This window comes from Dermochelys coriacea, chromosome 10 (genome assembly GCF_009764565.3).
Source record: "Dermochelys coriacea isolate rDerCor1 chromosome 10, rDerCor1.pri.v4, whole genome shotgun sequence".
NCBI classification, from domain to species: domain Eukaryota; kingdom Metazoa; phylum Chordata; order Testudines; family Dermochelyidae; genus Dermochelys; species Dermochelys coriacea.
Window position 1 is genome coordinate 86,014,659 of NC_050077.1, and position 25,892 is coordinate 86,040,550.

General features: G+C 47.3%; 2 protein-coding genes across 25 annotated transcripts in view; one reads left to right on the top strand and one right to left on the bottom strand.

Annotated features, from left to right (window-relative positions):
- The window catches only part of PPIP5K1 (diphosphoinositol pentakisphosphate kinase 1), a 216,118-nt gene that overhangs the window by 142,760 nt on the left and 47,466 nt on the right, over window positions 1–25,892 (top strand). For 17 of the 22 annotated variants that reach the window (XM_043494211.1, XM_038418433.2, XM_043494208.1 and 14 more), the window contains one exon: window positions 4,280–5,645. The exons of 2 other annotated variants lie outside the window; for them this stretch is intronic. In XM_043494211.1, coding sequence (XP_043350146.1) covers window positions 4,280–5,061 — 782 coding nt within the window. In that variant the 3' untranslated portion in view covers window positions 5,062–5,645. 3 more of the 22 variants (XM_043494213.1, XM_043494214.1, XM_043494216.1) reach the window with 3 other exon arrangements.
- Window positions 22,576–25,892, bottom strand: part of MAP1A (microtubule associated protein 1A) — a 113,874-nt gene continuing 110,557 nt past the window's right edge. For all 3 annotated transcript variants that reach the window (XM_038418595.2, XM_038418598.2, XM_038418597.2), the window contains one exon: window positions 22,576–25,784. In XM_038418595.2, coding sequence (XP_038274523.1) covers window positions 25,629–25,784 — 156 coding nt within the window. In that variant the 3' untranslated portion in view covers window positions 22,576–25,628. The remainder of the gene's footprint in view (window positions 25,785–25,892) is intronic.

Sequence of the window (25,892 nt, forward strand, 5' to 3'; positions counted from 1 at the left end):
GGTTACAAGTAAGGCCGTGTCAACATTTACAAGCTTAGAGCGGCACAGCTGTGCCACTGTGAAAGTGCTTGTTTAGCTGTGTTTTGCCGACGGGAGACTGTCTCCTGCCAACATAGCACCATGCACACAAGCGCTTATGCCAACAAAATTCATGTCGCTCGGGGATTTTTTTCACACTCCTGAACCACAAAAGTTTAAGTGCTAGTATAGATGTGGCCAAAGTAACCCTCATATATTCTGGACAAGGAGTAGCAAGTTATGAGCAGCTAGGATAAAAATTCACCCCGTTGGCATGCTCAAGGCAGAGCCCCAGAAATTCCATAGTTCTGCAGCCTTGGAATTTGCCATGGAATCCACCCCTTGCCAGAGAACCCTGTTCCAGAATCTCCGCTTTCCACATAGGAACTGTGTGAACCAGGCAGACATGAAACAATAGTGCAGGTAAAGTCATCCCCAGGGACTCTGCACTTTGGCACCTTAACAACATTGACATTTACAATGAGATAAACTAAACTAGTTAATAACTGATCACTTTAAACAAACATCCAGCTAAAGTGCTTATCCATAGTTCCAAACTGCCTCCCCAGCAACACAAGCTCCAGCTTCCCCTGGCAACCTCGTGGTGCACTTGTGTTGACAACACAGAAATATGTGGTATATTCAAAATTTGAAAATGGGCGGGAAAGCATAATATTAAATGGAACATCAAGGTGATAACCCAGGAGTGACTATACTGAATGGATTAATTATTTTTATAGTTAATTAAAAATCTATACCTTTTAATTTAAATTTAAGTTCTGCAGCTTTCCACTCTGGAATGCCACTGAATCCAGAGACTTTTTGCAGCACAATTTAGTTCTCCTGGCCACAGAGTTCATGAGGCCCTGACTCAAGGATACAACTCTCACAGATCTTGGGAGACAGGCCAGTCCTTGCTTACAGACAGCCCCCCAGTCTGAAGCAAATACTCGCCAGCAACCACACACCACACAACAGAACCACTAACCCAGGAACCTATCCTTGCAACAAAGCCCGTTGCCAACTCTGTCCACATATCTATTCAGGGGATACCATCATAGGGCCTAATCACATCAGCCACACTATCAGAGGCTCGTTCACCTGCGCATCTACCAATGTGATATATGCCATCATGTGCCAGCAATGCCCCTCTGCCATGTACATTGGCCAAATGTAGACACTGGACAGTCTCTACGTAAAAGAATGAATGGACACAAATCAGACGTCAAGAATTATAACATTCAAAAACCAGTTGGAGAACACTTCAATCTCTCTGGTCACTCGATCACAGACCTAAGAGTGGCTATCCTTCAACAAAAAAGCTTCAAAAACAGACTCCAAGGAGAGACTGCTGAATTGGAATTAATTTGCAAACTGGATACAATTAACTTAATGACAGGTTTCAGAGTAGCAGCCGTGTTAGTCTGTATTCGCAAAAAGAAAAGGAGTACCCGTGGCACCTTAGAGACTAACAAATTTATTAGAGCATAAGCTTTCGTGAGCTACAGCTCACTTCATCGGATGCATCCGATGAAGTGAGCTGTAGCTCACGAAAGCTTATGCTCTAATAAATTTGTTAGTCTCTAAGGTGCCACCCGATGAAGTGAGCTGTAGCTCACGAAAGCTTATGCTCTAATAAATTTGTTAGTCTCTAAGGTGCCACGGGTACTCCTTTTCTTTTTACAATTAACTTAGGCTTGAATAGAGACTGGGAATGGATGAGTCATTACACAAAGTAAAACTATTTCCCCATGGTATTTCTCCCCCACCCTCCACTGTTACTCTGATATTCTTGTTAACTGCTGGAATTAGCCTACCTTGCTTGTCACCATGAAAGGTTTTCCTCCTTTCCCCCCCCCGCTGCTGGTGATGGTTTATCTTAAGTGATCACTCTCCTTACAGTGTGTATGATAAACCCATTGTTTCATGTTCTCTGTGTGTGTGTATATAAATCTCTCCTCTGTTTTTTCCACCAAATGCATCCGATGAAGTGAGCTGTAGCTCACGAAAACTTATGCTCAAATAAATTCGTTAGTCTCTAAGATGCCACAAGTACTCCTTTTCTTTTTGCGAATACAGACTAACACGGCTGCTGCTCTGAAGCTTAGGGCTTGTCTGTGCAAACATTTAGTTTGTGGCAAGCTGGGGTGTGAATCACCTGCACTAGCCTGTCACAGACAATGTCCATGTGGGCTCTGGGTTTGTTAATGCTCTTTGATCCTGTCAGCTTTGAAATGGGACTAGAGCAAAGGGCATTAACGAACTGTTAGGCTGTAAGCAGGCTCCCCATGCATAGTTAGCCCGCAGCTAGTGTGTGGTAGATTCAGACCCTAGCTTTCCGCAAACTAATTGTTCACGTAGACAGGCCCTTAGATTATGTATTGAAGGTGATGCAGATCCCTGGAACCCTTCAATCCTCAGTAAGTTACAGTTCCCACAGGGCAATCTGTCTGCAGGTCTGAGTCCCAGTTAGCAGCCCTTAACTCAGTTAGATGCTATGGTCTTGCTGGGTTCTGATATGCAAGTCATAGTTTTATGTACACCTAAGCTTGTATCCATGCTAGAACCTACGTCTGACATGTTACAAGATCTAACTGGTCCACTTATTTAAATATTTATTCTGCATCCCTGTTCTTTGTAGCAGGAGTGCAGTAGTGGTTCTCAGTGATAGCTTCATCCAGGAGTACGTTTGCATGGGGGACACTATCCATAATGGATCCGTAATGCACATTTCACAAGGACATGATGGCCCTTAGAGTTCTGGAATCCCGATCAAGCTTTTATTTAGGGTTGACCGGGCTCATGAATTAGCACTTCCTTCTGTCTGGTCCCATGGCATCCCAAGGAGACACGATGGCCAAATCTCGCTGCATCATGGGCAATCAAGATACCTACCAACAGGAGAAAATAATTCAGAAAATCTATATCATGCTTTATTGCCTTTCACCCACCGCAAAATAAAAGAAGGTGACTATTCCATAGCCTAAGGCCAGGCTTCAAATTATGCACTACAAGACCAATGGCATCACTCTCTTTAGGGAGTGTACCTATGGGAAAAAAGTGCAGAGCAGCTACATGGGCCTTGGGCTATCTGTTTGTTTATGGCCCACTTACAATTTTTTGGACATGGTGGACATAATATTTGATAGTGGAGTCCTATAGTCTGCAGAAGGGTATAAATGAATAAAAGCATGTAATGGCTTGATTTTTCTTCCCTTTCCATTCCTGGGCTTGATGCTAGTTACGTCCACTATGTACAGAATTGCCAGATGTACTTTTGAGAAAGAGAGAGGTGGCTTTTATCTGTCAGCAGTGGTATACCTGGTGTCTCCCACCCCTCATCTGAGTTTAGAGCCACTGCTCTGAGACAGAAATATAAGCAGTTGAAAGCCTGTTGGGACTGTTACCCAAGGGGTTCATATGTTGGTGATCAGCTGCTTTTGGAAAAGATCCTGCATGATTACAGTAAGTTGTTTTTTTTAGAGCAGGTGGTGGACTGGTCCTACCCACCTTCCTGGCTGTTCTGGCTGCCTCCTCCACTGAGAGAGAACTGCCACATATACACAGTTACCAGACATAACTACTGAGAGAATCCGTGTATGCATTGCTCACTTCTGCTATGCTTGTAGGGACCTGTAGGTTTTCGCTCAGTTCCCTACAACCATAGCAGTTCCTAGCAAGTATATGTCAACATCCCAAAATCATCACCATCACAACTGCACCAATTGGCATGCTTATGGGAAGTCGCAACAGGGAGGCCAGGGCATGGATGGCCCCAAGGACCAACTCTGGTCTCTCCTGAACCATGAGGAGGGGATGGTGTGGAATACCTTGCCTGGCCTGTGGTTAAATAGACTCCAGTGCTGTCAGTCTGGCATCATTGGCAGAACATTTTGTTTTTCAAAGAAATAGAAGTGACAGTGAGATTTCCAGTCCCCTCAAACCTGGTTCAGTTCTGGGGGTTGGATGCACGCTGTTACGTCTGGTATAAAACCAGGAGAATGTTGTTCAGTGTGTGCCTACCTGCTGTTTACCAGTTAAGCCCAGACACTCCTCCAAGAGTGACTTCCACTTGGGTCCCACCCTGGTGCACAGTTCACTCAGTGCTGCCTTCCCATTGGAGGGAGCAGTCAGGTGCTGATGTCTGGGAATGTGCTACATGCCATTTAATAGGCTTTTCGGCACAGACTTTGGCTGAGGTTTTCAGCTAAGTACTGACTCTCTAACTGTTTGTCTGATGTTTTCTGGAATTGCTTTGCAGACAGCAGTGGCCCTTCCAGCACTGTCTCCAGTGCAGGCCCCTCCTCCCCGACCTCAATGGAGAACTACGCTCGCTTCGGCTTCACTGAGAAATCTTCCGTCAGTCCCCAAATAAGTGAAGAGCGACTGAACTGCCAGCCCCCTGAACAGAGTGAGATGGAGCCTTTGGGAGAGGCACTTGAGTTGGAGCTGGGTGGGTCTGCGCCCTTGATAGAGAACCCCCTGGGAGAGATGCCAGAACAAGGCCTGATGAGGGTGCCAGGGCTCTTGGAGGTCCCAGAGCCAAGCAAGGAGGAACCATCTGAGGAGGTGCCAGAACAGGGCAAGACCGGGGTACTGGAGCTGGGCAAGACCAGGCTGTCTAGAGAGACATCTGAAAAAGATGAGTTGGTGGAGCTGGAGCAGGGTGAGGGGAAGCCAGCTGGGGGAATGTGGGAGCTGGGTGAGAAAGGGAAGCTGGAGCCAGGTGAGAGAGGGCTGTCTGGGAAGATGTCAGATTCAGGTGAAGAGAGGCCAGCTGGGGAGATGTTAGAACCAGATGTGATCAGGCCACTAGTGCCAGGGGAGACATCTGAGCTGGATGAGGAGGAGCCAGTGATGCAGATCTTGGAGCAAAGTGAGGGGCAGCTGGTGGAAATACTGGAGAAGGAAGAAGAGCTGTCCACAGATAATGCTGTATCAGATCAGCATCCATCCAGTCAACCGTATCGGGACCAACAGCTGTCCAGTGAGAATAGTGTTGAGGATGAGCAGCCAGCTAGTCAGCAGGAGCTACAGAATTAGCATCTCCCTCTCTGGCAAGCATGCTGGGAAGAAAAGTGAATCCCTGAGACAGTCAATGTCTGGAAGCAGTATGGTTCCCCAATCGTGGAGTGGACTCGGCTGTGCCCAAGTCTTGCATAATGTTTCTAGCCCTCCAGTCGACCCGCTGGGCAGATGTTACATCACTCTCTGCACAGCAGCTGGCACTCCACAGCTCTGACTATAGGAGACTGGTCTATGGATCGTTCAAGGGACAGGGGAAAAGTCTGTTCTGTTCAGAGATACCAGTCAGCTTGTCACCACCTGAAAAGGGACACGCACCCCTGCCTTCCTTAAATAGAAAACCAAGTCAGCCCTGGGTGAGCAGGGGCAACTCCCACTGAAGTCATAGGGAGTGCTTTGGCTTGCTTTTTCAGTGGCACTGGAGCCAGGAGTGAAGGGGAGGTGGGTCCACAGCTGTCAGGGTAAGGAGGCCAAAGGAGGTGCCTGCTGCCTGCAGCTGGTGTCAGCCCACTGACTGTATGGAGAGGGGCACAGGGTCTGGCAGACAAGGGCATTGTGGCAGCCACAAGCCTCATCAGAACATACAAGAGCTGCATGTTTGTGCTGACCAGCTGCACTGTGTTGTTGGTCTCCTGCTCTCTGGCTGTTGGAATATACCAGGGGAGGAGATTTGAGGGCAGCTTGAGGATCTTGGTTAAGCTGCAGTGTCCTTGGAAGCAGGAGAATGATCCCGAGGCTTGGCAAGGGTGCACAATCAGTTTGATAAGAGTGCCTTTGCAAGCTGGTGGCTTCTGGAACAGAGAAATCCTAGCCTGCAGGTTCACGACAAGCCTGTTCAGAAATGGCTTTTATGTGATTGAATGAAAAATAGGTAACACTGAACATTGCCTGCTGCCAAACCAGCTCCTTCCTTCTGTGGGCCCTGCTGCCCCTACCCAGCCTGACTGCTTCACTTGCCAGGTCTGGTAACTGTCTGCTTCTCTCACCTCGCCTGTCAGTCACCCCCAGGTGGGGATGGTTGTGGGGGGCACAGAGGCAAGTCTGATTGTAGGGAGAAACACTGGTGGGGGGCATGGGACAGGGAGGGTAATGGGGATGCGATGGGAAGCTTTACTTGGAGCACTGCAGGATCATGTTGGGGACCACTGCTTGTGGGGGGACCCCTTTCAGTGGCTGCCCCTTGTGTGTTCCCTTTGGGCTGGGATTCTGCAGGGAGGGGCTTGGTGCCCACTCTAGGAGGGGTTCGCGGTGGGTACACAGACGGGTCTTTCTGGTCCTTGAGGGTTGAATGAGGTTTGAGCTCTGAACCCTGCGGTGACAGAAACAAAGTGCAACTGCTTTTTGAGCAAATCAGGTTTTATTTGTAAGACACTGATAAGGAGAAATCGCTATTGTGATTAAAGTACAAACTATTTAATATATATTTATGTAAATGAGCATCAAGCACAAGCCCAGAGGCATGGTAACTACAGGGGTCCTGCCTCCTGAGCCATTGCAGTTAGAGGATTCCCCATCTGCAGTGGCAGGGGCTGTGATGTCACCTCTTCAGAAAAGTGACAATCTGCCAGAGCAAGTGTATTCCTTTGTCCCGCCTTTAGGGCAGGACTGTATTTATGGTACAGGTTTGTATGTGTGTCTGTAGTCTCTGGGGAAGCTGTACCCAAAGATCTCTGTGCTATATCAGGATGTGTGTGTTCACAGTAAACATGCTACACTATATGTCTGGCTTCCATCTCTCTTACCACTGCAGCAGCTTGGGCAAAGCGCTGAAACCCCCAATGTGTCCAGCAGTCTGGTTTGTCTTTGAGGAGTTATTGCTGTATACGCTGCTGAGCTGAACTTGTGGATTCAGGTCAGACCACTGCACCTAAAGCTTCCTGAGCCCCCACAGGGGAGAGACTCCCTTCGTTGCACTTGGGATGATGGAGTGTTGGAAGTGCATGTGTCCGTGATATCTGTGTTAAAACTAGTGCCATTCATCTATTGGAGGGGATGAGCCCTGCGGGGGAGGGATAGCTCAGTGGTTTAAGCATTGGCCTGCTAATCCGAGGGTTGTGAGTTCAATCCTTGAGGGGGCCACTTAGGGTTCTGGGGCAAAAATTGGGGATTGGTCCTGCTTTGAGCAGGGGGTTGGACTAGATGACCTCCGGAGGTCCCTTCCAACTCTGTGATTCTGTGAGGCTAAGGCCTGACTCTGTCCCCCACCAAAGCATGACAGTGCCATGGCTTGGCTTGGCATGGTGTAAGGAAACCTGCAAAATGGGTGTGTATTTGGGGTGGAAGTTGGGTCTTGGATGTACAACAAAGGCCTAATACCTCTGAGACACGGAGAGGAAATCTGGTGTGGTTTTCACTCTGGGAGCGGTGGGGGTGTCAGCCTCAGCTTCCTGGATTTGGCAAGACCTAGAGAGGTGGAGCCTGCAAGAGCTTTTCCAGCCCTTGGTTACGTGGTCATTGAGGGCCAGGTAAGCCTTGTATACAGAGAGCTTGTGTCTCAGCCAATTGCAAGGTCAATACAGTTGGTAAAGAGGAAGTGCTGAAGCCTGGTGATCCAGTCTAAAAATGGGGTGAACTGGGAGGGTCCACCTTGAGAGTGGCACAGCCCTATGCTTTGGAAAGGGTCCCTCCAAGAGAGAGCTCCTAGGTGCAGTTCACTCCTGGCTGTAACGGCATGCATTAGGATACTCTCATTTTGTTTTTTCCCAGGACCCCTGCCTCATTCAGTGCACCATTTGTGAGGTGTTTGTGTTAACTGGGGCTTAGCGAAAACTTTTAGTCTCCATAAAACCCCTTTTCCCTGGTTCACAGGGTGGGACTGCTGCTGCCATAACCCTGCTTGGCCTTGACATATACCCCTGCATGTAGTGAGCTCTCCTGCTGCCACCCCTGAGGGTGCTGGAGTGGCAGGAGGGCACTTGCACTCTGACTGCCACAGGGTTGGATGACGTGGGAGTATGACAATCAGTGCCCTTCCTGCATTCCAGCTCCACTGTTGGCAGCAGGGGGAGATGAGGAGCAGAGCAGGAAAATCCTTGCAAAGGTTGCTAGTGCAGACGAGGCCAAGCAGGAGTACGGCAACACAAGCCCTAGAACCGGCAGGAAAATGTGTGCATAAAAGCTGACTTTTTTCTAATAATTCACAAGCAGAAACCCCCTCATCCACCCTGTTGCAGCCTCTTTCTCTGCTTCATGGCCAGTGCCTGTCCTGGGCCATTCAGCTGCAGGAGAAGGCACTTAGTTTGGTGGAGGGAGATACTGCTGGGACATTCCCCCTCAACTGGGTAATATCTAGCTACCAACTTGCTAGTATTTAAATCATAGAATCATAGGACTGGAAGGGACCTGGACAGGCCATCTAGTCCAGTCCCCTGCAGTCATGGCAGGACTAAGGATTATCTAGACCATCCCTGACAGGTGTTTTCTAACCTGCTCTTAAAAACCTCCAGTGATGGACATTCCATAACCTCCCTGAGCAATTTATTTCAGTGCTTAACCACCCTGACCAGTTAGGAAGTTTTTCCTAATGTCCAATCTAAACTGCCCTTGCTGCAATTTAAGCCCATTGCTTCTTGTCCTATCCTCAGAGGTTAAAGAGAACATTTTTCTTTCTCCTCCTTGTAACAACATTTTATGTACTTGAAAACTGTGTCGTCCCTCTCAGCCGTCTCTTCTCCAGACTAAACAAACCCCATTGTTTCAGTCTTCCTCAGAGGTCATGTTTTCTAGATCTTTAATCATTTTTGTTGCTGTTCTCTGGACTTTCTCCAATTTGTCCACATCTTTCCTGAAATACGGTGCCCAGATCTGGACAAAGTACTCCAGTTGAGGCTTTATCAGCATGGAGAAGAGCAAAAGAATTACTTCTCCTGTCTTGCTTACAATACTCCTGCTAATATATCCAAGAATGATCTTTGCTTTTTTTGCAACAGTGTTGCACTGTAGACTCCTATTTAGCTTGTGATCCACTATGACCTCCAGATCCCTTTCCACAGTACTCCTTCCTAGGTAGTCTTTTCCCATTTTGTATGTGTGCAACTGATTTTTTTTTCCTTCTTAAGTGGAGTACTTTGTATTTGTCCATACTGAATTTCATCCTATTTACTTCAGACCATTTCTCCAGTTTGTCCAGATCATTTTGAACTTTAATCCTATCCTCCAAATCACTTACAATTTCTCCCAGCTTGGTATTGTCCGCAAACTTTATAAGTGTACTCTCTATGCCATTATCTAAATCATTGAAGATATTGAACAGAACTGGCCCCAGAACTGATCCCTGCAGGACCCTTCCAGCTTGACTGTGAACTACTGATACCTACTCTCTGGAATCGTTTTCCAACCAGTTATGCACCCACCTCATGGCTCCATCTAGGTTGTATTTCCCTCCTCTAACATAGTGAGGAGGGCTTTAAACAAGGTTAACTAGGGGTAGGAGACCAAAGCCCTGAAGTAAGTGGGGACGTAGGATAGGAAGGAAGCACGAGCAGGAGAGCGCAAAAGGGGAGGGCTCCTGCCTCGTACTGAGAAAGGGGGACGATCAGCGAGTTATCTCAAGTGCCTATACACAAATGCAAGAAGCCTGGGAAACAAGCAGGGAGAACTGGAAGTCCTGGCACAGTCAAGGAATTATGATGTGATTGGAATTACAGAGACTCGGTGGGATAACTCACATGACTGGAGTACTGTCATGGATGGATATAAACTGTTCAGGAAGGACAGACAGGGCAGAAAAGCTGGGGGAGTTGCATTGTATGTAAGAGAACAATATGACTGCTCAGAGCTCCAGTATGAAATTGCAGAAAAACCTGAGCGTCTCTGGATTAAGTTTAAAAGTGTGAGCAAGAAGGGTGATGTTGCGGTGGGAGTCTGCTATAGACCACCGGACCAGGGGGATGAGGTGGACGAGGCTTTCCTCCGGCAACTAATGGAAATTACTAGATCGCAGGCCCTGATTCTCCTGGGAGACTTCCATCACCCCGATATCTGCTGGGAGAGCAATACAGTGGTGCACAGACAATCCAGGAAGTTTTTGGAAAGTGTAGGGGACAATTTCCTGGTGCAAGTGCTGGAGGAACCAACTAGGGGCAGAGCTCTTCTTGACCTGCTGCTCACAAACCGGGAAGAATTAGTAGGGGAAGCAAAAGTGGATGGGAACCTGGAGGCAGTGACCATGAGATGGTAGAGTTCAGGATCCTGACACAAGGAAGAAAGGAGAGCAGCAGAATACAGACCCTGGACTTCAGAAAAGCAGGCTTTGACTCCCTCAGGGAACTGATGGGCAGGATCCCCTAGGAGAATAACATGAGGGGGAAAAGGAGTCCAGGAGAGTTGGCTGTATTTTAAAGAATCCTTTTTGAGGTTACAGGGACAAAACATCCTGATGTGTAGAAAGACTAGTAAATATGGCAAGCGACCAACTTGGCTTAACAGTGAAATCCTTGCTGATCTTAAACACAAAAAAGATGCTTACAAGAAGTAGAAGATTGAACAAATGACCAGGGAGGAGTATAAAAATATTGCTCAGGCATGCAGGAATAAAATCAGGAAGGCCAAATCACACTTGGAGTTGCAGCTAGCAAGAGATCTTAAGAGTAACAAGAAGGCTTTCTTCAGGTATGTTTGCAACAAGAAGAAAGTCAAGGAAAGCATGGGCCCCTTACTGAATGAGGGAGGCAACCAAGTGACAGAGGATGTAGAAAAAGCTAGTGTACTGAATGCTTTTTTTGCCTCTGTCTTCACGAACAAGGTCAGTTCCCAGACTACTGTACTGGGCAGCACAGCATGGAGAGGAGGTGACCAGCCCTCTATGGAGAAAGAAGTGGTTTGGGACTATTTAGAAAAGCTGGACGAGCACAAGTCCATGGGGCCGGATGCGCTGCATCCGAGAGTGCTAAAGGAGTTGACGGATGTGATTGCAGAGCCATTGGCCCTTATCTTTGAAAACTCATGGCGATCGGGGGAGGTCCCGGATGACTGGAAAAAGGCTAATGTAGGGCCCATCTTTAAAAAAAGGGAAGGAGGAGGATCCGGGGAACTACAGGCCAGTCAGCCTCACCTCAGTCTCTGGAAAAATCATGGAGCAGGTCCTCAAGGAATCAATTCTGAAGCACTTAGAGAAGAAGAAAGTGATCAGGAACAGTCAGCATGGATTCACCAAGTCATGCCTGAGTAATCTAATTGCCTTCTATGATGAGATAACTGGCTCTGTGGATGAGGGGAAAGCAGTGGACGTTTTGTTCCTTGACTTTAGCAAAGCTTCTGACACGGTCTCTCTCAGTATTCTTGCCAGCAAGTTAAAGAAGTATGGGCTGGATGAATGGACTATAAAATGGATAGAAAGCTGGCTAGATTGTCGGGCTCAATGGGTAGTGATCAATGGCTCCATGTCTAGTTGGCAGCCGGTATCAAGTAGAGTGCCCCAAGGGTCAGTCCTCGGGCTGGTTTTGTTCAATATCTTCATTAATGATCTGGAGGATGGCGTGGATTGCACCCTCAGCAAGTTTGCAGATGACACTAAACTGGGAGGAGAGGTAGATATGCTACAGGGTAGGGATAGGATACAGAGGGATCTAGACAAATTAGAGGATTGGGCCAAAAGAAATCTGATGAGGTTCAACAAGGACAAGTACAGAGTCCTGCACTTAGGATGGAAGAATCCTGCGCACCGCTATAGACTAGGGACTGAATGGCTAGGCAGCAGTTCTGCAGAAAAGGACCTAAGGGTTACAGTGGACGAGAAGCTGGATATGAGTCAACAGTGTTCCCTTCTTGCCAAGAAGGCCAGTGGCATTTTGGGATGTATAAGTAGGGGCATTGCCAGCAGATCGAGGGACGTGATCGTTGCCCTCTATTCGACATTGGTGAGGCCTCATCTGGAGTACTGTGTCCAGTTTTGGGCCCCACACAACACAAGGATGTGAAAAAATTGGAAAACGTCCAGCGGAGGGCAACAAAAATGATTAGGGGACTGGAACACATGATTTATGAGGAGCAGCTGAGGGAACTGGGATTGTTTATTCTGCAGAAAAGAATGAGGTGGGATTTGATAGCTGCTTTCAACTACCTGAAAGGGGGTTCCAAAGAGGATGGATCCAGTCTGTTCTCACTGGTAGAAGATGACAGAACAAGGAGTAATGGTCTCAAGTTGCAGTGGGGGAGGTTTATGTTGGATATTAGGAAAAACTTTTTCACTAGGAGGGTGGTGAAGCACTGGAATGTGTTACCTAGGGAGGTGGTGGAATCTCCTTCCTTTTGAAGTTTTTAAGGTCAGGCTTGACAAGTTCCTGGCTGGGATGATTTAGTTGGTGTTGGTCCTGCTTTGAGCAGGGGGTTCGACTAGACGACCTCCTGAGGTCCCTTCAAACCCTGATACTCTATGATAGTTTGTTTATGAGGAGATCATGCAATCCAGTATCAAAGCCTTACTAAAGTAAAGACATACCACATCTACCGCTTCCTCCCCCCATCCACAAGGCTTATTACCCTGTCAAAGAAAGCTATTAGATTGCTTTGACATGATTTAGTTCTTGATAAATCCATGCTGACTATTAATTATCACATTATCTTCTAGGTGTTTGCAAATTGATTGCTTAATTATTTGTTCAATTATCTTTCTGGGTACTGAAGTTAACCTGGATGGTATGTAATTCCCCAGGTTGTCCTTATTCCCTTTTTATAGATTGGCACTATATTTGCCCTTTTCCAGTCCTCTGGAATCTATCCCATCTTCCATGACTTTTCAAAGCTAATCGCTAATGGCTCAAATATCTCCTCAGTCAGCTCTTGAGTATTCTAGGATGTATTTCATCCGGCCCTGCTGAGTCAAAGACCTCTGTCTTATCTAAGTAATTTTTAACTTGTTCTTCCATATTTTAGCCTCTGATCCTACCTAATTTTCGCTGGCATTCGTTATGTTAGATGTCCAATCGCTGCTAACCTGTTTGGTGAAAACTTTGAAACATTTAGAGTAGCAGCCGTGTTAGTCTGTATTCGCAAAAAGAAAAGGAGTACTTGTGGCACTTAGAGACTAACAAATAAATTTGTTAGTCTCTAAGGTGCCACAAGTATTCCTTTTCTTTTTTGAAACATTTAGTACTTCTGCCATTTCAACATTTTCTGTTACTGTTTTTCCCTTCTCATTGGGTAACGGGCCTACCCTGTCCTTGGTCTTCCTCTTGCTTCTAATGTATTTGTAGTATGTTTTCTTGTTACCCATGATGTCTCTAGCTAGTTTCATCTCATTTTGTGCCTTGGCCTTTCTAATTTTGTCCCTACATACTTGTTTAATTTGTTAATATTCATCCTTTGTAATTTGACCTAGTTTCCAATTTTTGTAGGACTCTCTCTTTTGAGTTTTAGATCATTGAAGATCTCCTGGGTAAGCCAGTGTGGTCTCTTGCCAGACTTCCTATCTTTCCTACCCAGTGGGATAGTTTGCTTTTGTGCCCTTAATGTCTCTTTTTGAAAAACTACCAGCTCTCTTGAACTGCTTTTTCCCTCATCTCCTGAATATTTAGATAGGAATTGCAGCTGGCTTGAATGCTGTGCTCTGGCTCATGGGCACACAGCCCCTCCCCTTGATAGGGCTTTTCTAGCCCACTGTGCTCACTCAGGGGCTCTGCGTGGGACTGGCCCACAGCAGCACTCAGCTGCTGGGCTCTGGAAGGAGCATCCCTCTTCCTGGCACTGAAGTCCTGCCTGCTTTATACTGCTTCCTTCCTCTAGGTGGAGCCAACTCTTCACTGTCCCTTGCTGTGAACTAGGATTTTAAAGATCTAGAAGATGGCATGCTCCAGAACATTCCCAGCTCCTATTAACTGCAGGGGTTGCTGGATGACTCTGGCCCAGAACGGTCCAGCCAGAAGTGCTGCTAGCTCAGCAGTTCTCCTCTTAGCCATTTGTTGTCTATCAGCCCTTAGAAGGCACTCTGGGAGGGAGTGTGCCCAGGGTAGGGAAGACCAGCTCAATTGCTTTGTGAGGCATGTGTTGGAATTTGGAATACACTCACCTGCACTCCTTCACCGTGCTGCCCAGACTCACAAGATCCCCAGGCCTCAAACACTGGGAGAGATTGGGGGTCCTGCCTCCAACACCTCTCCCTGTTTTTTCAGCCAAGGGGAAGGAGGCTGCCTTTGCCCCACCTGCTGCACTTTCGAGCTTCTCTTCAAGGTCAATGAGCATCATCTGCTGGCATCGCCATTGTCACTGTGGCAACCAGACCTCTCTAGGCAGCAGGAGATGTTTCTCTATAATTGTTTTCCTTTCTCCTGTTGCTGGGGCAGGGTGAGATCTATGCATCTCATCATACTGGTAGGAATAGGAGCCTCAGCCAGGACTGAGCAACTGTGCCTCCAGGGCATAAGAAATCAGCTCAGCCTGCTCCAGTTCTTCATCTCTAGCCACTCATGCTGCTCCAGGAAAATCTCAGCAGCAGCACTGTGACCAGCTGTGTGGGGAGCTGTACACACCACAGCACAGAGGTACTAGCTGTGCCCATGTGAGGGTGACAGAGGCCAGCTGGATTTCCAATCTGACTGGATTCTACTTGTCCAGTTCTTGCTCTGTACCGGTGTAGTGGAGGTGACCAAAGTGCAGTCCACTGCCCAGAAGACCTAATTTTATAATAGCCTACCAGTAGGCAGTTCAGCGGGGGGAGGGAGGGGGAGGGTTCGCATGCCGTGAGAGGAAGTCTCCACTGACAGCCCCCAGGCTGCTACAACTGGCTTTACTTTGTCCTAGTCAGTTGCAGTCCTCAGGCTCCTCAACTTCACCAGCTTGTGGGTGGCTCCCAGCCTCATGTAACAGCTGTGGTGCTGGGTTGCTCAGCATAAGGTAGCTCCCCAGAGAGCAGGTTGAATGGAGCAGATGTGTTGGGAAAGTGCTCAAGGTGCTAACACACTGAATCACCCAAGTGAGTGTCCTTAACATCCCAGGAAAGTGGGCTGCTTCCTTGTGAGTCATACACATGCAGCCTGCGGGGTCAAAGTCAGTCTCCCATGAAGCGCTGCCTGATGAGCAGGCAAGCTGCCTGGCACAGAGGCTGTGACTGGTATCAGGTGCATTGATAGCAAGGCTTCAAAGGCTGGCTCTTGTGCTACTGCATTGCAAAGTGAGCTGGAGGCTGCTCAAAGCATCAGTTGCTGATCTCCCAGTAACCTCCCTTCTATCCCAGGAAGTACTGACTGGTGTAGGGCATCCCCAGTTCCAACCCTTCCTCCTCAGGGAGATTAAAAGGCAGAAACCTTGTGAAGGAGACCAGCGGCTGGGTTGGGGCAATGGAGCAGCTGGTAAGGGATGGGGACAGAGGCAAAGAAAGAGAGTCGCCAAAGATGGGGGATAGGGTGTAATTTTTATTGATGCAAGGGTATAAAATACAGTGCCTGGATAGAAGTAGTAGGCACATTTTAACCAATTTATTGAAGTTTCAGCTTATAGCCAGTGGATCTCATTTTGCCTTTGCTAGATTGAGGAGCCCTCTGCTATCTGAATTCTCGGCTTTCTTAGCTAAACTAAAGAGACTGAGCTCTCTTAGTCTCTCATTGTAACTCACTTTTTCCAGACTTTGGAGAAGTCTTGTCGTTTTGCTGAACCTTTGACAATTTATCAAAATCCTTTAAAACCTGGACAAGCTGTGTCCTGAGAAACCACTTCGAAAATCAGTGGCAAGAGGGTTTCCTGCCCTGGTGCAGAATGGGATGGAGTTGAGGCTGGAGACCATTAAAAGCTGATTTGTTTCATCTGTGACGCCAGGTGTCTGGAATGCCAGATGCAAGAGGTAGAGCCAAGTGCTCTCTACAGCTTGGAGAAAGAGCACGTGGGAGGGGGAGCCACAGTGGGAAAAGAATTGGGCTTGGTACATCTCATCTGCTTTCTGATGGATAAAGCCACTAGGAAAGGGGTTTTCCACCTTTCAAAGAAAAGGTGTATTTTTTTTTATTTCCTTCCTGCAGCCACCTCTCCCAGGAAAACCAAAGCTCTCGGGGAATCATGGACATTCAAAGCCAAGTGCTAGAACAGATATCTCATTATTGTGCAACTGTTTTTGTGAGCCTGACAAACTCGTTTGTAAATGCATTTTTTTCCTTCCCTTTGCAGTAGTAGCTGTATCCCCTGGGCTAAGAGGGGCCTTCTAGGGGCAATGGGAGGAGCTGCCCCATTCCCTTCTAGCCTATTTGCTGCCCCTCTCAGAAGAAAGGGGCAGGAAAGAAATGCACAGAGCAAGGGAGCAAAAGGAGGCCCTGGTGGATAATAGCCCTTTAAACAGCTATTGAGAAGCTCTAGAGGGAGCTAACGTGCGTTCATTAAATCTGCCAAAGCCACATCTCTGGTTCCTCAAGCTCAAACTGGTGTTACCCTGGCTCTCTCCAAAGGCTTTGAGGCTGCAGCTGTGATCTGGGCCGGGTGGTGACTGGTAGGCACTGCTGCTTTGGGATCCACAAGTAGAGAGTCTTGATCATGATGCACATGTGCCCTACATGTGGGAGTTTGGAATGTTTTTACCAGCAGTGTCTGTTAGGGGGCCAGGCCTGTGTTCTGCACACCCTTGCCCTCCCCCTTCCAACAGGGTAAAGGGCAGAGTGACCCCAGCCACCACTCAGTTCCTTCTTACCACCTTCAGCAGCAAGTCAGAACAATTTCAGTGTCCCTGTAGTCACTAGAGATTGTTTGTTACTGGTCGCAGTTACTGCAGGTATTACATGTTAGTGTTTCTGGTCTTGGCCTGTTGGTTTAACAAACAAAAAAAGCCACAAAATCTACATGAGATAGCTGATCCCAGGTGTTCAGTTTCATGGCTGAATCCATGTCCCCAGGTTTAAAGACCTTTCTCTCCCATGGAAGGATAATTTCCCTGTGGGATGAACACCTGAAGGGCCTTTACTATTTGGGGAGAGTCGTATCTCCTCTAAGTGTGCAATTTGCAAATCTTTTAGCAAACGCACACACAAGGCCAGAGAGTCAGTGCTAAATCTTTACCTCATGGAGCAGTCTGAGGGGAGCATCTGATTCACAGGTATGCCAGACAGAAGTTCCTGCCTTTTTTCCAGCAAAATATACTTCCAGTGCTCCGTCTGCTAGAACTGCCTAGAGTGCCTCCCCCACAGCACTTTGAGAGCTTCTTTGGTGTTGACTCACCTGGGACCATTCTCAACAGAACACAGATCTCCAGTACTGACAATATCTAAGGGGGCATTTTCTACCCCTGCAGGACTGAGTCACCCTGGAGTTCCTCTTCAATGTGTCTGCTTCTGCTATGATTTCAAAATCATCTCTGGTACCCCAGTCCTGGGTACCAGTGATGAAGATCTCACTTCATCCACCTGAGAGTCCAAGGAAATCCATGGTTCCTACTCAAGTCTCAGTGGCTCCAGGCACTGCTTCTCCACGAGTAGGTTTTTCCTCATTTGCAGCCATTTCTAGCAGGAATCCTTCTAGACCAGCACCCTTCCTACCTGGCCGACTTAGGGATAGGGAAGGGCATAGATTAAATTCTTCCCGTCTACAGAGATCAAGTTCCTGAAACTCCACATGCTTCATGGATGCATACTCCTTTGGCTTTCAAACTTGGCCATACTGGGCAGGAGATCATCCCAGAGGAGCAGCAACCGCTGAGTGAAGGAAGGACATAGAGCGTCAGGAGGGCCCATCAGCACCTCCATGCTTTCGATCAACCCCTCCCCCCCCAGCTGACACAGTGATTCTGTTTGTTCCTGCTACTGTTGATGACTTCAAGTTATTTCAATAATTGTTTAAAAGATGATAGAAATCCTTGAAATTCCTCTTGAGATGGTTCAAGAGAAGGCTTATACATTTTTTGAGATTCTGTTACTGGCTCCTCAGAACTGTAAAACTTTGCCAGTGAAGAAGGGGATTTTAAACCTTACTAAGAATTTATAGGCTCCCCCAGCCACCCTCTCTGCTTCATTGAAATGCGTGGATTGGAAATATCCGGTTCCATCTGAGAGTTTGGAGTATTTTGATATTCACCTTGTTAGTAATCACTGCAGCCAATGAACAATCTAAGCAGTTTACAAAGGCTGCCCCAAAGGTCAAAGAACCAACCTCTGAAAAAAAGCAGGACTATCAGTTGCCAACACATCCCTGCAGGCAGCTTTAGATGCAGGGGACACAAGGGTACGATATATAGCAACTGGTGGCAAGGAGGAGGGCCTCATCTGTATCTGGTTTTACCTAAAGAGGTACAGACACCCTTTGAAGATTTACTCTTTGATGGACAAGACCTAGTTAATTCAAAAACTGATCAGGCTTTGTACTCATTAAAATGCTCCAGATCCCTGCTTAGATCACAATGTATCCAGAAAATGAGGAACATATAATTGCGGTCACCTGTGAAAGTTTGGTTTAAGTTACTTACCAGCATCACACAGGAACTCTGGCAGAGGCTGAGATTGAATTCAGTTCTCCAGCTTGGCAGGGCTGGAATAGAGAGGTGGATCTGTGAGTAATCCGCATAGAGCAGGTTAAATGTCTGCTTGTGGATGAGCTTGGTCTGAGACAAAGCATAGAGGGGGAAGAGTAGAGGAGCAAGGACAGAGCTCAGTGGGACCCCCACAAAGCATTGATGAGGGCATGAGTAGGACCCGCTGAAGGAGTGAGTAGAGAACCAGGAGAGGCCAAGATTTCCGGAAGAAGTGTGCTTTGCTCCAGGGACTAATCTCCCTCAGGCACTGGGAGAGCTAGGAGAGCATGAACTCCGCTTGGGATATAAAGCTGTATCTTGTGGCCGTTTGAGTCACCCTCTCCAGAGCAGTTCTGTGCATATGTTGAATAGAATGGGGGAGATGATGGAGCCCCATACTCCCGTACTCGACTGTACACAACCTTCAGCCACATCACAGAGGCCACATACCACAATATTCCAGGTGTCCCCTGTCCATTAGGAGTGCCGCCTTATCTGCAAGGCTGAGCCATAGCTCGTTGGACAGGAGAGCTGCTGAGGTCAGTGTATTATGATTCATTGCCAATAATTATGCAGCGTACACATGCCTTTAGCATGCTGTTAATAGGCTGCACTCTGCTAGGAGGGTGCGTGAGGTGACAGTTTAACTAAACCAGGGTGAAAAAATGAAACTTTTAACCCATTTTTAACTTTAGGTGCCTCTAGAACGTCGGCGCCCCTTGGCATGTGCCAAACTGGAAATCTGTCCCTGTCTGAGCAAGCTGTTTGCCCTTTCCATGTGGGTGATTGTGTTTCCTAGAGCAGAGATACTGCCTCCTAGTGAACATGGCAGCTGGCAGCACTGGGGATAGACTGGCAGAGGGGCTGTGACCCACTGTATCAGTGTCACTGTGCTACAGCACCACAAGGCGGCAGTGGGTTCATTAGCATGACAAGCACACAGCTCCTGGCTAAGAGCAGTCATTGTTTACCAGGGACTCAGGGTGCTGCTGCCCACAGCCAGCTGCCCCGTGACAGAGCACGCTCTATGGGGGAGACAGAACAGTGCCAGCTTTCAGCAGAGCCTTTGTTTAAGTCAAAAGGAAAAACAACCTAGCAGAGCAGCCAGCATGTCCTAGGAGACGCCGGCGGACTCTGGTGAATTCATTACATCAGTCAGGCCTCACTGAGGCCCTAGTGGAAATTGAGGGAATGTTGAGGGTGGGGAGGGGATGGACCCCAGCTGCTGTCAGGTCTGCTGCTGGCAAGCCTGCCTTGGACAGTGACCATCTGGGCATACAGTTCATACAGCAGAGGCCTAACTTCAAGGAGAACACCAACATCTGTCTGGGCTGTGCTCCAAATTGGGGCAGTGGGAGCTGAGACCCACCCCTGCCTGTAATCAGCACTTCTGACAATTAGGCAGACTTTTCTGTGACCTTTTCTCCCAGATGGACACTTTCAGAAGCTGCTGCCCCAAGCAAAAGATCCAGCTGACTGGTGAGGGTAGGCAGGGCCTCTTCCTATCAATCAGCTTTTGGACCCATAGGACCCACCGTGGCTATCTGCACTGAGGCAGAATTAGAACCAGACTGTAACTGAGTTTGTAACTGATGCAGAGGACCTGCGTCTGTTGGTTTGCCCATGCTTATTGTTCACAGATGTAAAAGCAAGTGGATCCAAGGAGATCTGTAACTCTTAGAGAACCTGAGTGCTCTACTCGTATGCAATGATCCTCTCTCATGGTGGATGAAATAGCTTCTGCAGCTAGGTTCAGACCAGAAGAGCATCGGCTGCATCTGATGAAGTGAGCTGTAGCTCACTAAAGCTTATGCTCAAATAAATTTGTTAGTCTCTAAGGTGCCACAAGTCCTCCTTTTCTTTTTGTGGATACAGACTAACACGGCTGCTACTCTGAAACCTCTCTGTACCCTGTGACTAATCCTTCTACGATGGATCAGAGAACTCCTCTGTAGGGAACAAACCGAGGGCCACCCTCTGGCACCACATTTTTGATCATACAGATGTCAGGGTAAGAAATCCTGCACCTTGACTTTTTCCCCCATTTGCAAAGATCTGGAGAAATGCTTTAAAGAATGCCAGCTTGCCAACTCTTCTAGCCCTGAATCTGCCAGAGGGGAGGAATGGGTTTGGCAGGAACAGGGGAAACTGATGGGCAGTGGGGGTGAGGTTTTTATTGCTGGGATTTTAGGGTGGTGGAAGAGCGGGGCTTTTGTAAAGCCCCCAATGGCAACTGATGGGGGTCTGTTGCTGCAACACAGCTGTTAAGAAGGGGAGTAACAATTTTTTGGTATGACAGACGTGCAGAACCAAAGGCCAGTCTGACAAAGGCAAACAAGATTCCTGGGAAAGGACAGGGCTAGCTGCAATTCAGTATGAGTCTATAGGTCCTACCCTCACCTAGCAAAGCCACAATCGTATTTTGAACTAACAAACTCCATGTGAGAGGTGAAAATGTCATTGTTCAAGGAACAGAGTGGCCACATCAGAGCCAGCAGGTAGCCAAAGCCCAGAGCCTTAAAGATTAATTAGGCCTCTATCTTCCCTTGCTTTCAGTGGGTGTGAGACACACACAGACCTTTTGAGGGTCTGGGCCTAAGTCACTGTAATTCCTGGTTGAGACACAATACATTTGGCCTGGAGCCAGTCACGTTAATGGATGAGTGCTAAGAGAGCCCATCAGCTACAGATGGGACCTCAAAGTGTTTCAGGTACATAAATTTTGAAATTAAAAATGGAATTAACCAGAAAGGTGTTATGGAGAAGGGTAGCTAGTGACTGCGAATGGGGGACTGGTTATGTTAATGCCTTTATTAAGCCTGTGCACATGCACAGTGGCAGCTGGCTGTTTCCAGAAGCCGGAGCAGACTCAGACCAGGGTTTCATGCAGTTAACTTAAATGCTGTGGCTTCTCTCTGGCCAGACATGACTCCCAAGTTCTAACTGACAGTTACCTTGGGCTCCTTTGGGGGGTGCTCCACCTTGGCCCTCTGCAAGCTGCTGTTTCTTGATTACCCCATAGTTCTTCTTTGAGCACTGGTCCCTCTGTGTATTCCACATGTGGGCACGCATGAAGTTGGAAATCTTTCCCTGACTAGGCCACCCTGTGATGTAAATCACCCTAGGGAACAAGAAGAAACCTGAGGAGGAGGTCAAGACTCAGGAGAAAGAGGACTATTTCTCCAAAATCCACAAAAGATCTCTCAACCCTTTCTAGCCATCTATGCATAAGGATCTATTGTCCTCCTCACATGACTTCTGCTGCAGTACCTTCTCCTGATGACTTAAGTCCTGTCAGTAGTTGCTGGGAAGGACAGCGGACATTCTGGACATGGAATTACCTGAAGTGCAGGAGAAGCAGATACAGTATTTGACATTCTTCATTCTGACCCTAGCAGGTTGGCAATGCCAAGAATGGAAGACTCCCAAGGCAGATTGCAGCGTCTCTATCTCCAGTAACCAAATGAAAAAGCTGAAATACCAATTTCCTCAAAAATGATTTGAGTACTTCCCCTCTTTTTAGCAACCATGACCCCTTGTTTTTAGTAGAATTACTGCTTCTAAGGATAGAGTACCTCTAAGTATGGCCTACAGTCTTTGTTCCTAAATGTATAGGAATGCTAGCTGTATTAAAACACATATTGTTTGCTCGTACCTAGCTTACCAAGTGATCCAGATCACTCTGATCTGTCGTCTTCATTATTTACCCCAATTTTTGTGTCATCTGCAAACTTTATCAGGGATGATTGCATGTTTTCTTACAGGTTGCTGATCAAAATGTGAAATAGCATAGGGCCCAGAACCAGTCCCTGTGGGACACCACTAAAAACACACCGGCTCCGTGATAACTCTCTATTTACAAATACAGTGTGAGACCTATCATTTAGCTAGCCTTTAATCCATTTAATGTGTGCTGTGTTAATTTTTTGTAGGGAGCCAACAGTCAGGGAGGTCATGGGTGTATAATGTGTGTGGGAGGGGAGGGGAGGGGGGCAGAACCCCACACAAGTTATGCCCTGTCTCCTGGTGCCTATATGCTTGAGATGTATAGAACTGCCCAGTTGCATAAACAGTTGGACAAACTTAAATGGAACAGTTTACAAAAGCCCAAGACGTTATTTTTTGCAACTAATGTGGCTTTATTATTGTGTCAAGCTTCTCCCTTTACAGCAGTTAGTTACACAGTGTTGCACATGAACATGGGGGAAAGGAACTAAAATCAAGGAACTAAGGTCAAATAGTAACATGATGCAGAAGAAAAGAACCTGGGCGCTCTGTTTTTACAACATTCAGCACAGAAAGAAGCTAGGAGCACAAATTGCCAGCTCAATACAGTTAAGACGTTCACTTTTTTATTATAATTTTAAAATATTTTGTACCTATTACATACGGAAATATTACACATGGTCGTCCACATGCAGAAACAAACAAAAGCAGAGTTTAAATGTTTCTCTACTGTAGTGTCATGGTACCTCTAGGTTGGCCTATGTCCCATAGGCTAACTCAGCCTCAGGTCTGCAGCCATTTGCTGGGGAAGGCAGGGCTTGGCCCTGTTATAAAGGGGGTGGGTTTTTTAAAATGTATTTTCCCATAAATTTTGAGGAAGAAGGCAAAAAAAGCTGAAGACAGCACACACTGCTACAAAACTCTTCAAAAAGGTGTGAAAGAGACTCCGGGCAGGGAGGAGAGTGGACGCTGGGGTAAACTGCAGAAGGGACACAGCTGCAGCAACTAGGAGCGTGTCCTGGGGTGGGCAGATACGCTCCCAGCTGCTCTTCCTTCCTGGTGAATGCAGGTGCCCCTAAAGCCCTACTGTCTCTCTTATTAGTCAGAATTGCTTCAAGTTGAAGAATGAGACATTCATATGAGGGTCTAGCTAAAGTTTAGTGCATTAACTTTTTCTGCCTAGACACTCTGCTGAGGAAACGAACTCAGTAGCTGAGCATGCACCATTTGTTCCCTCTTCGAACCCAGAGCTGAGTGTGCAAGGCTTCCAGGCACCAGGAGTTGGCTGACAGCCAAGCACAGGTAAACTGGGTTAACTGACTTCTTGAATGACCTAAAGTGAAAAGCCCAAAGACAGAAAAGAGGCCAATGGAAAAACAGATTGGATCTGTATCACTGCCTGCCTGTGATTGGCTGTCATAGCTGACATTCATACATACTGACTCAATCAGTTTACAGAGAATAACATTTATTCTCCTGGTAGACACACTTTGGACCAACGAGTTTAAAAAAAAACCAAGAAAATACAATGCAGGAATTTAATAAATTTCCAAGCAAGAATCTCACCCTCAAAACAAGGGCTGTAGCTAAAGGGCCAGCTGTGCTGACCGGCCTCAGCTCCTTTAGATACAGCAACCCTGCTTTGTAGCCTGTGCGGAAACCCCTGCGGCTGCCAGTGATACTTCGGTCATTTCTCGATGGTCTGTCTGTTCTTTAAATTGCAGCATCTGAGTATTCACAATGAGATCCCTCAAAACCACATGGTGCCATGTTAACATGTATAAATTAAAATATTAACTCCATACAAAATGCAGCTTAACACGAAAAATAAATATATAAATTAGAGGGCAAAATAAATCATTTCCATAGAAATCCCATTTAGTCCTCTAGCAGCAGGATTTTCAGGCAGCATTTTCTCCACACCAGCTGCCCAGGAGCGGCTATTAGTTTGCTAGTGGCACAGATTAGCATGTCCCAGCCAAGCATAGCACAAGGACCTGGGCTCCTACCAGAGCGAGGCCCAGTGCCAAGTACTAGCACTGACACAACACATAGTTTGAGCTGTGGGCCAAGATTTTCATCATAGCCTTTTTATGTTATAGCCCCTCCAACTGCTTCGTGTCTCTGTCTTGCTAAAAAAAATCCTCCCTGGTGCCATGAGCAGCCTGACATGGCTCTGCAAAGACCAATCAGTGTTAAACATGTTGGCAGAGCAGCTGAGCACTAGTGCTTGAGCAGCCACTTTCACTGCCTCACGTTTATGGCCCTTCATGAGCTGAGCCTGGAGCCTGAAAGGGCTTTTCCATCACTAGCTTATACAATGCTCTGATGTATTACTCAGCAGCAATGGAGCACCCATGCCATAAAGGCAAGAATCTGTTAAGATAGCTATGAGAGCGCATCCCTGCTACCCCTGGTGCCTCAGTTCCCTATTCCTCCTCCTCCTCCTCCTCCCACTCAAGAAAGCCTTTGGTTCATAGGCCACAACAGTTCTTAGGCAAATCCTGGTCCAGCAGCGGCCGCCGTTGTCTTGAGCCCTTCTGTTTAGGTGAGTTGGGGATTGTGCGTTTGGATACCCTTCTGACTGGGACTGTTCACGTGGCAGTCCCTCGATGACTCCTGCAGTCACACTGCTGATGCTCAGAAGTACAACGTTAATCACTTTACAAGTGCAAAGCTGCAGTTAGCAGATTAGGAATGTGCTCTTTGTAGCTAAGAATGACAAGCCAATGCTCCACCAAGCCAATTTATCCTTCATCACAGCTCAACCATGGCGAAAAAGATGAACGGGTAACCTAGTGATGGGTGTCCAACAACTCAGAGCAGAAGCCTCTGGAATTAGATAAACACAGCCATGCGTAGTTGGAGTCCAGTTCTCTTTTCCTAGCATGCCTCATGTTCTGAGAGCTGGAGGAATGGCCTTCTCTTTTTGTCCAGTTATTTCAGAATATTGACACCAGAATCCCTTTGCTCCTCTCTCACTCCCCTTTTCCTCTATTTCACAGTCTCTCCCACACCATGACCATCACGACTATCTTCATGCAGCAGCAGAGTTACAGGCCAAAGGAAACATTTCATGGTGCTACAAGCCAAGTGGCAGTGCAACCAGGGCAAGGGAAGGAGAGCAAGTGCTCACAGCATCAAGGCAGCCAAATTATTCTACAGCGACTATAGAGGCAGCAAAATAAACCAGGGAAAGAGAAGCTGGCCCTGGCCTGGTACTGCTCCTTGCATGACCTCTCAGTTCTGCACAGAATCTTAGAGACCTCCAGGCTCCTCTTTCAAAGCATCCAGTGTTGAGCTGGATGAGTCCTGAATCTCCTGCAAATGGGAACCACATATAGACCAAACCAGAAGAGAAGAACTGGACTATGATGAGATGGTAGCTCTGAGTGCTGCGTGGTGGTGGACAGCATCAAGGGATGAGAGCCAGGTGCTGGGAGACTCAGAACTCAATTTTGCAGGCGGGGAAGGATTCATCCTGCATCACTACAGTGCTGCTGCTCGCTAGCACCATGATGTTCAGCTCCTGCTGTTTCTCATGGGTTTGTTGGTACCATTCACGTGTCACCTCAGTGTCATGTGTTGGAATCAGCGTCACCTGGAAAAGACAAAAGAGAAAACTGACAGCACTGCTACTCTCTGGTTTAGTGCACCAACAAATTGTGCCCACATAATTCTATAACCGTTACTCTGGCCTCATGGCCTT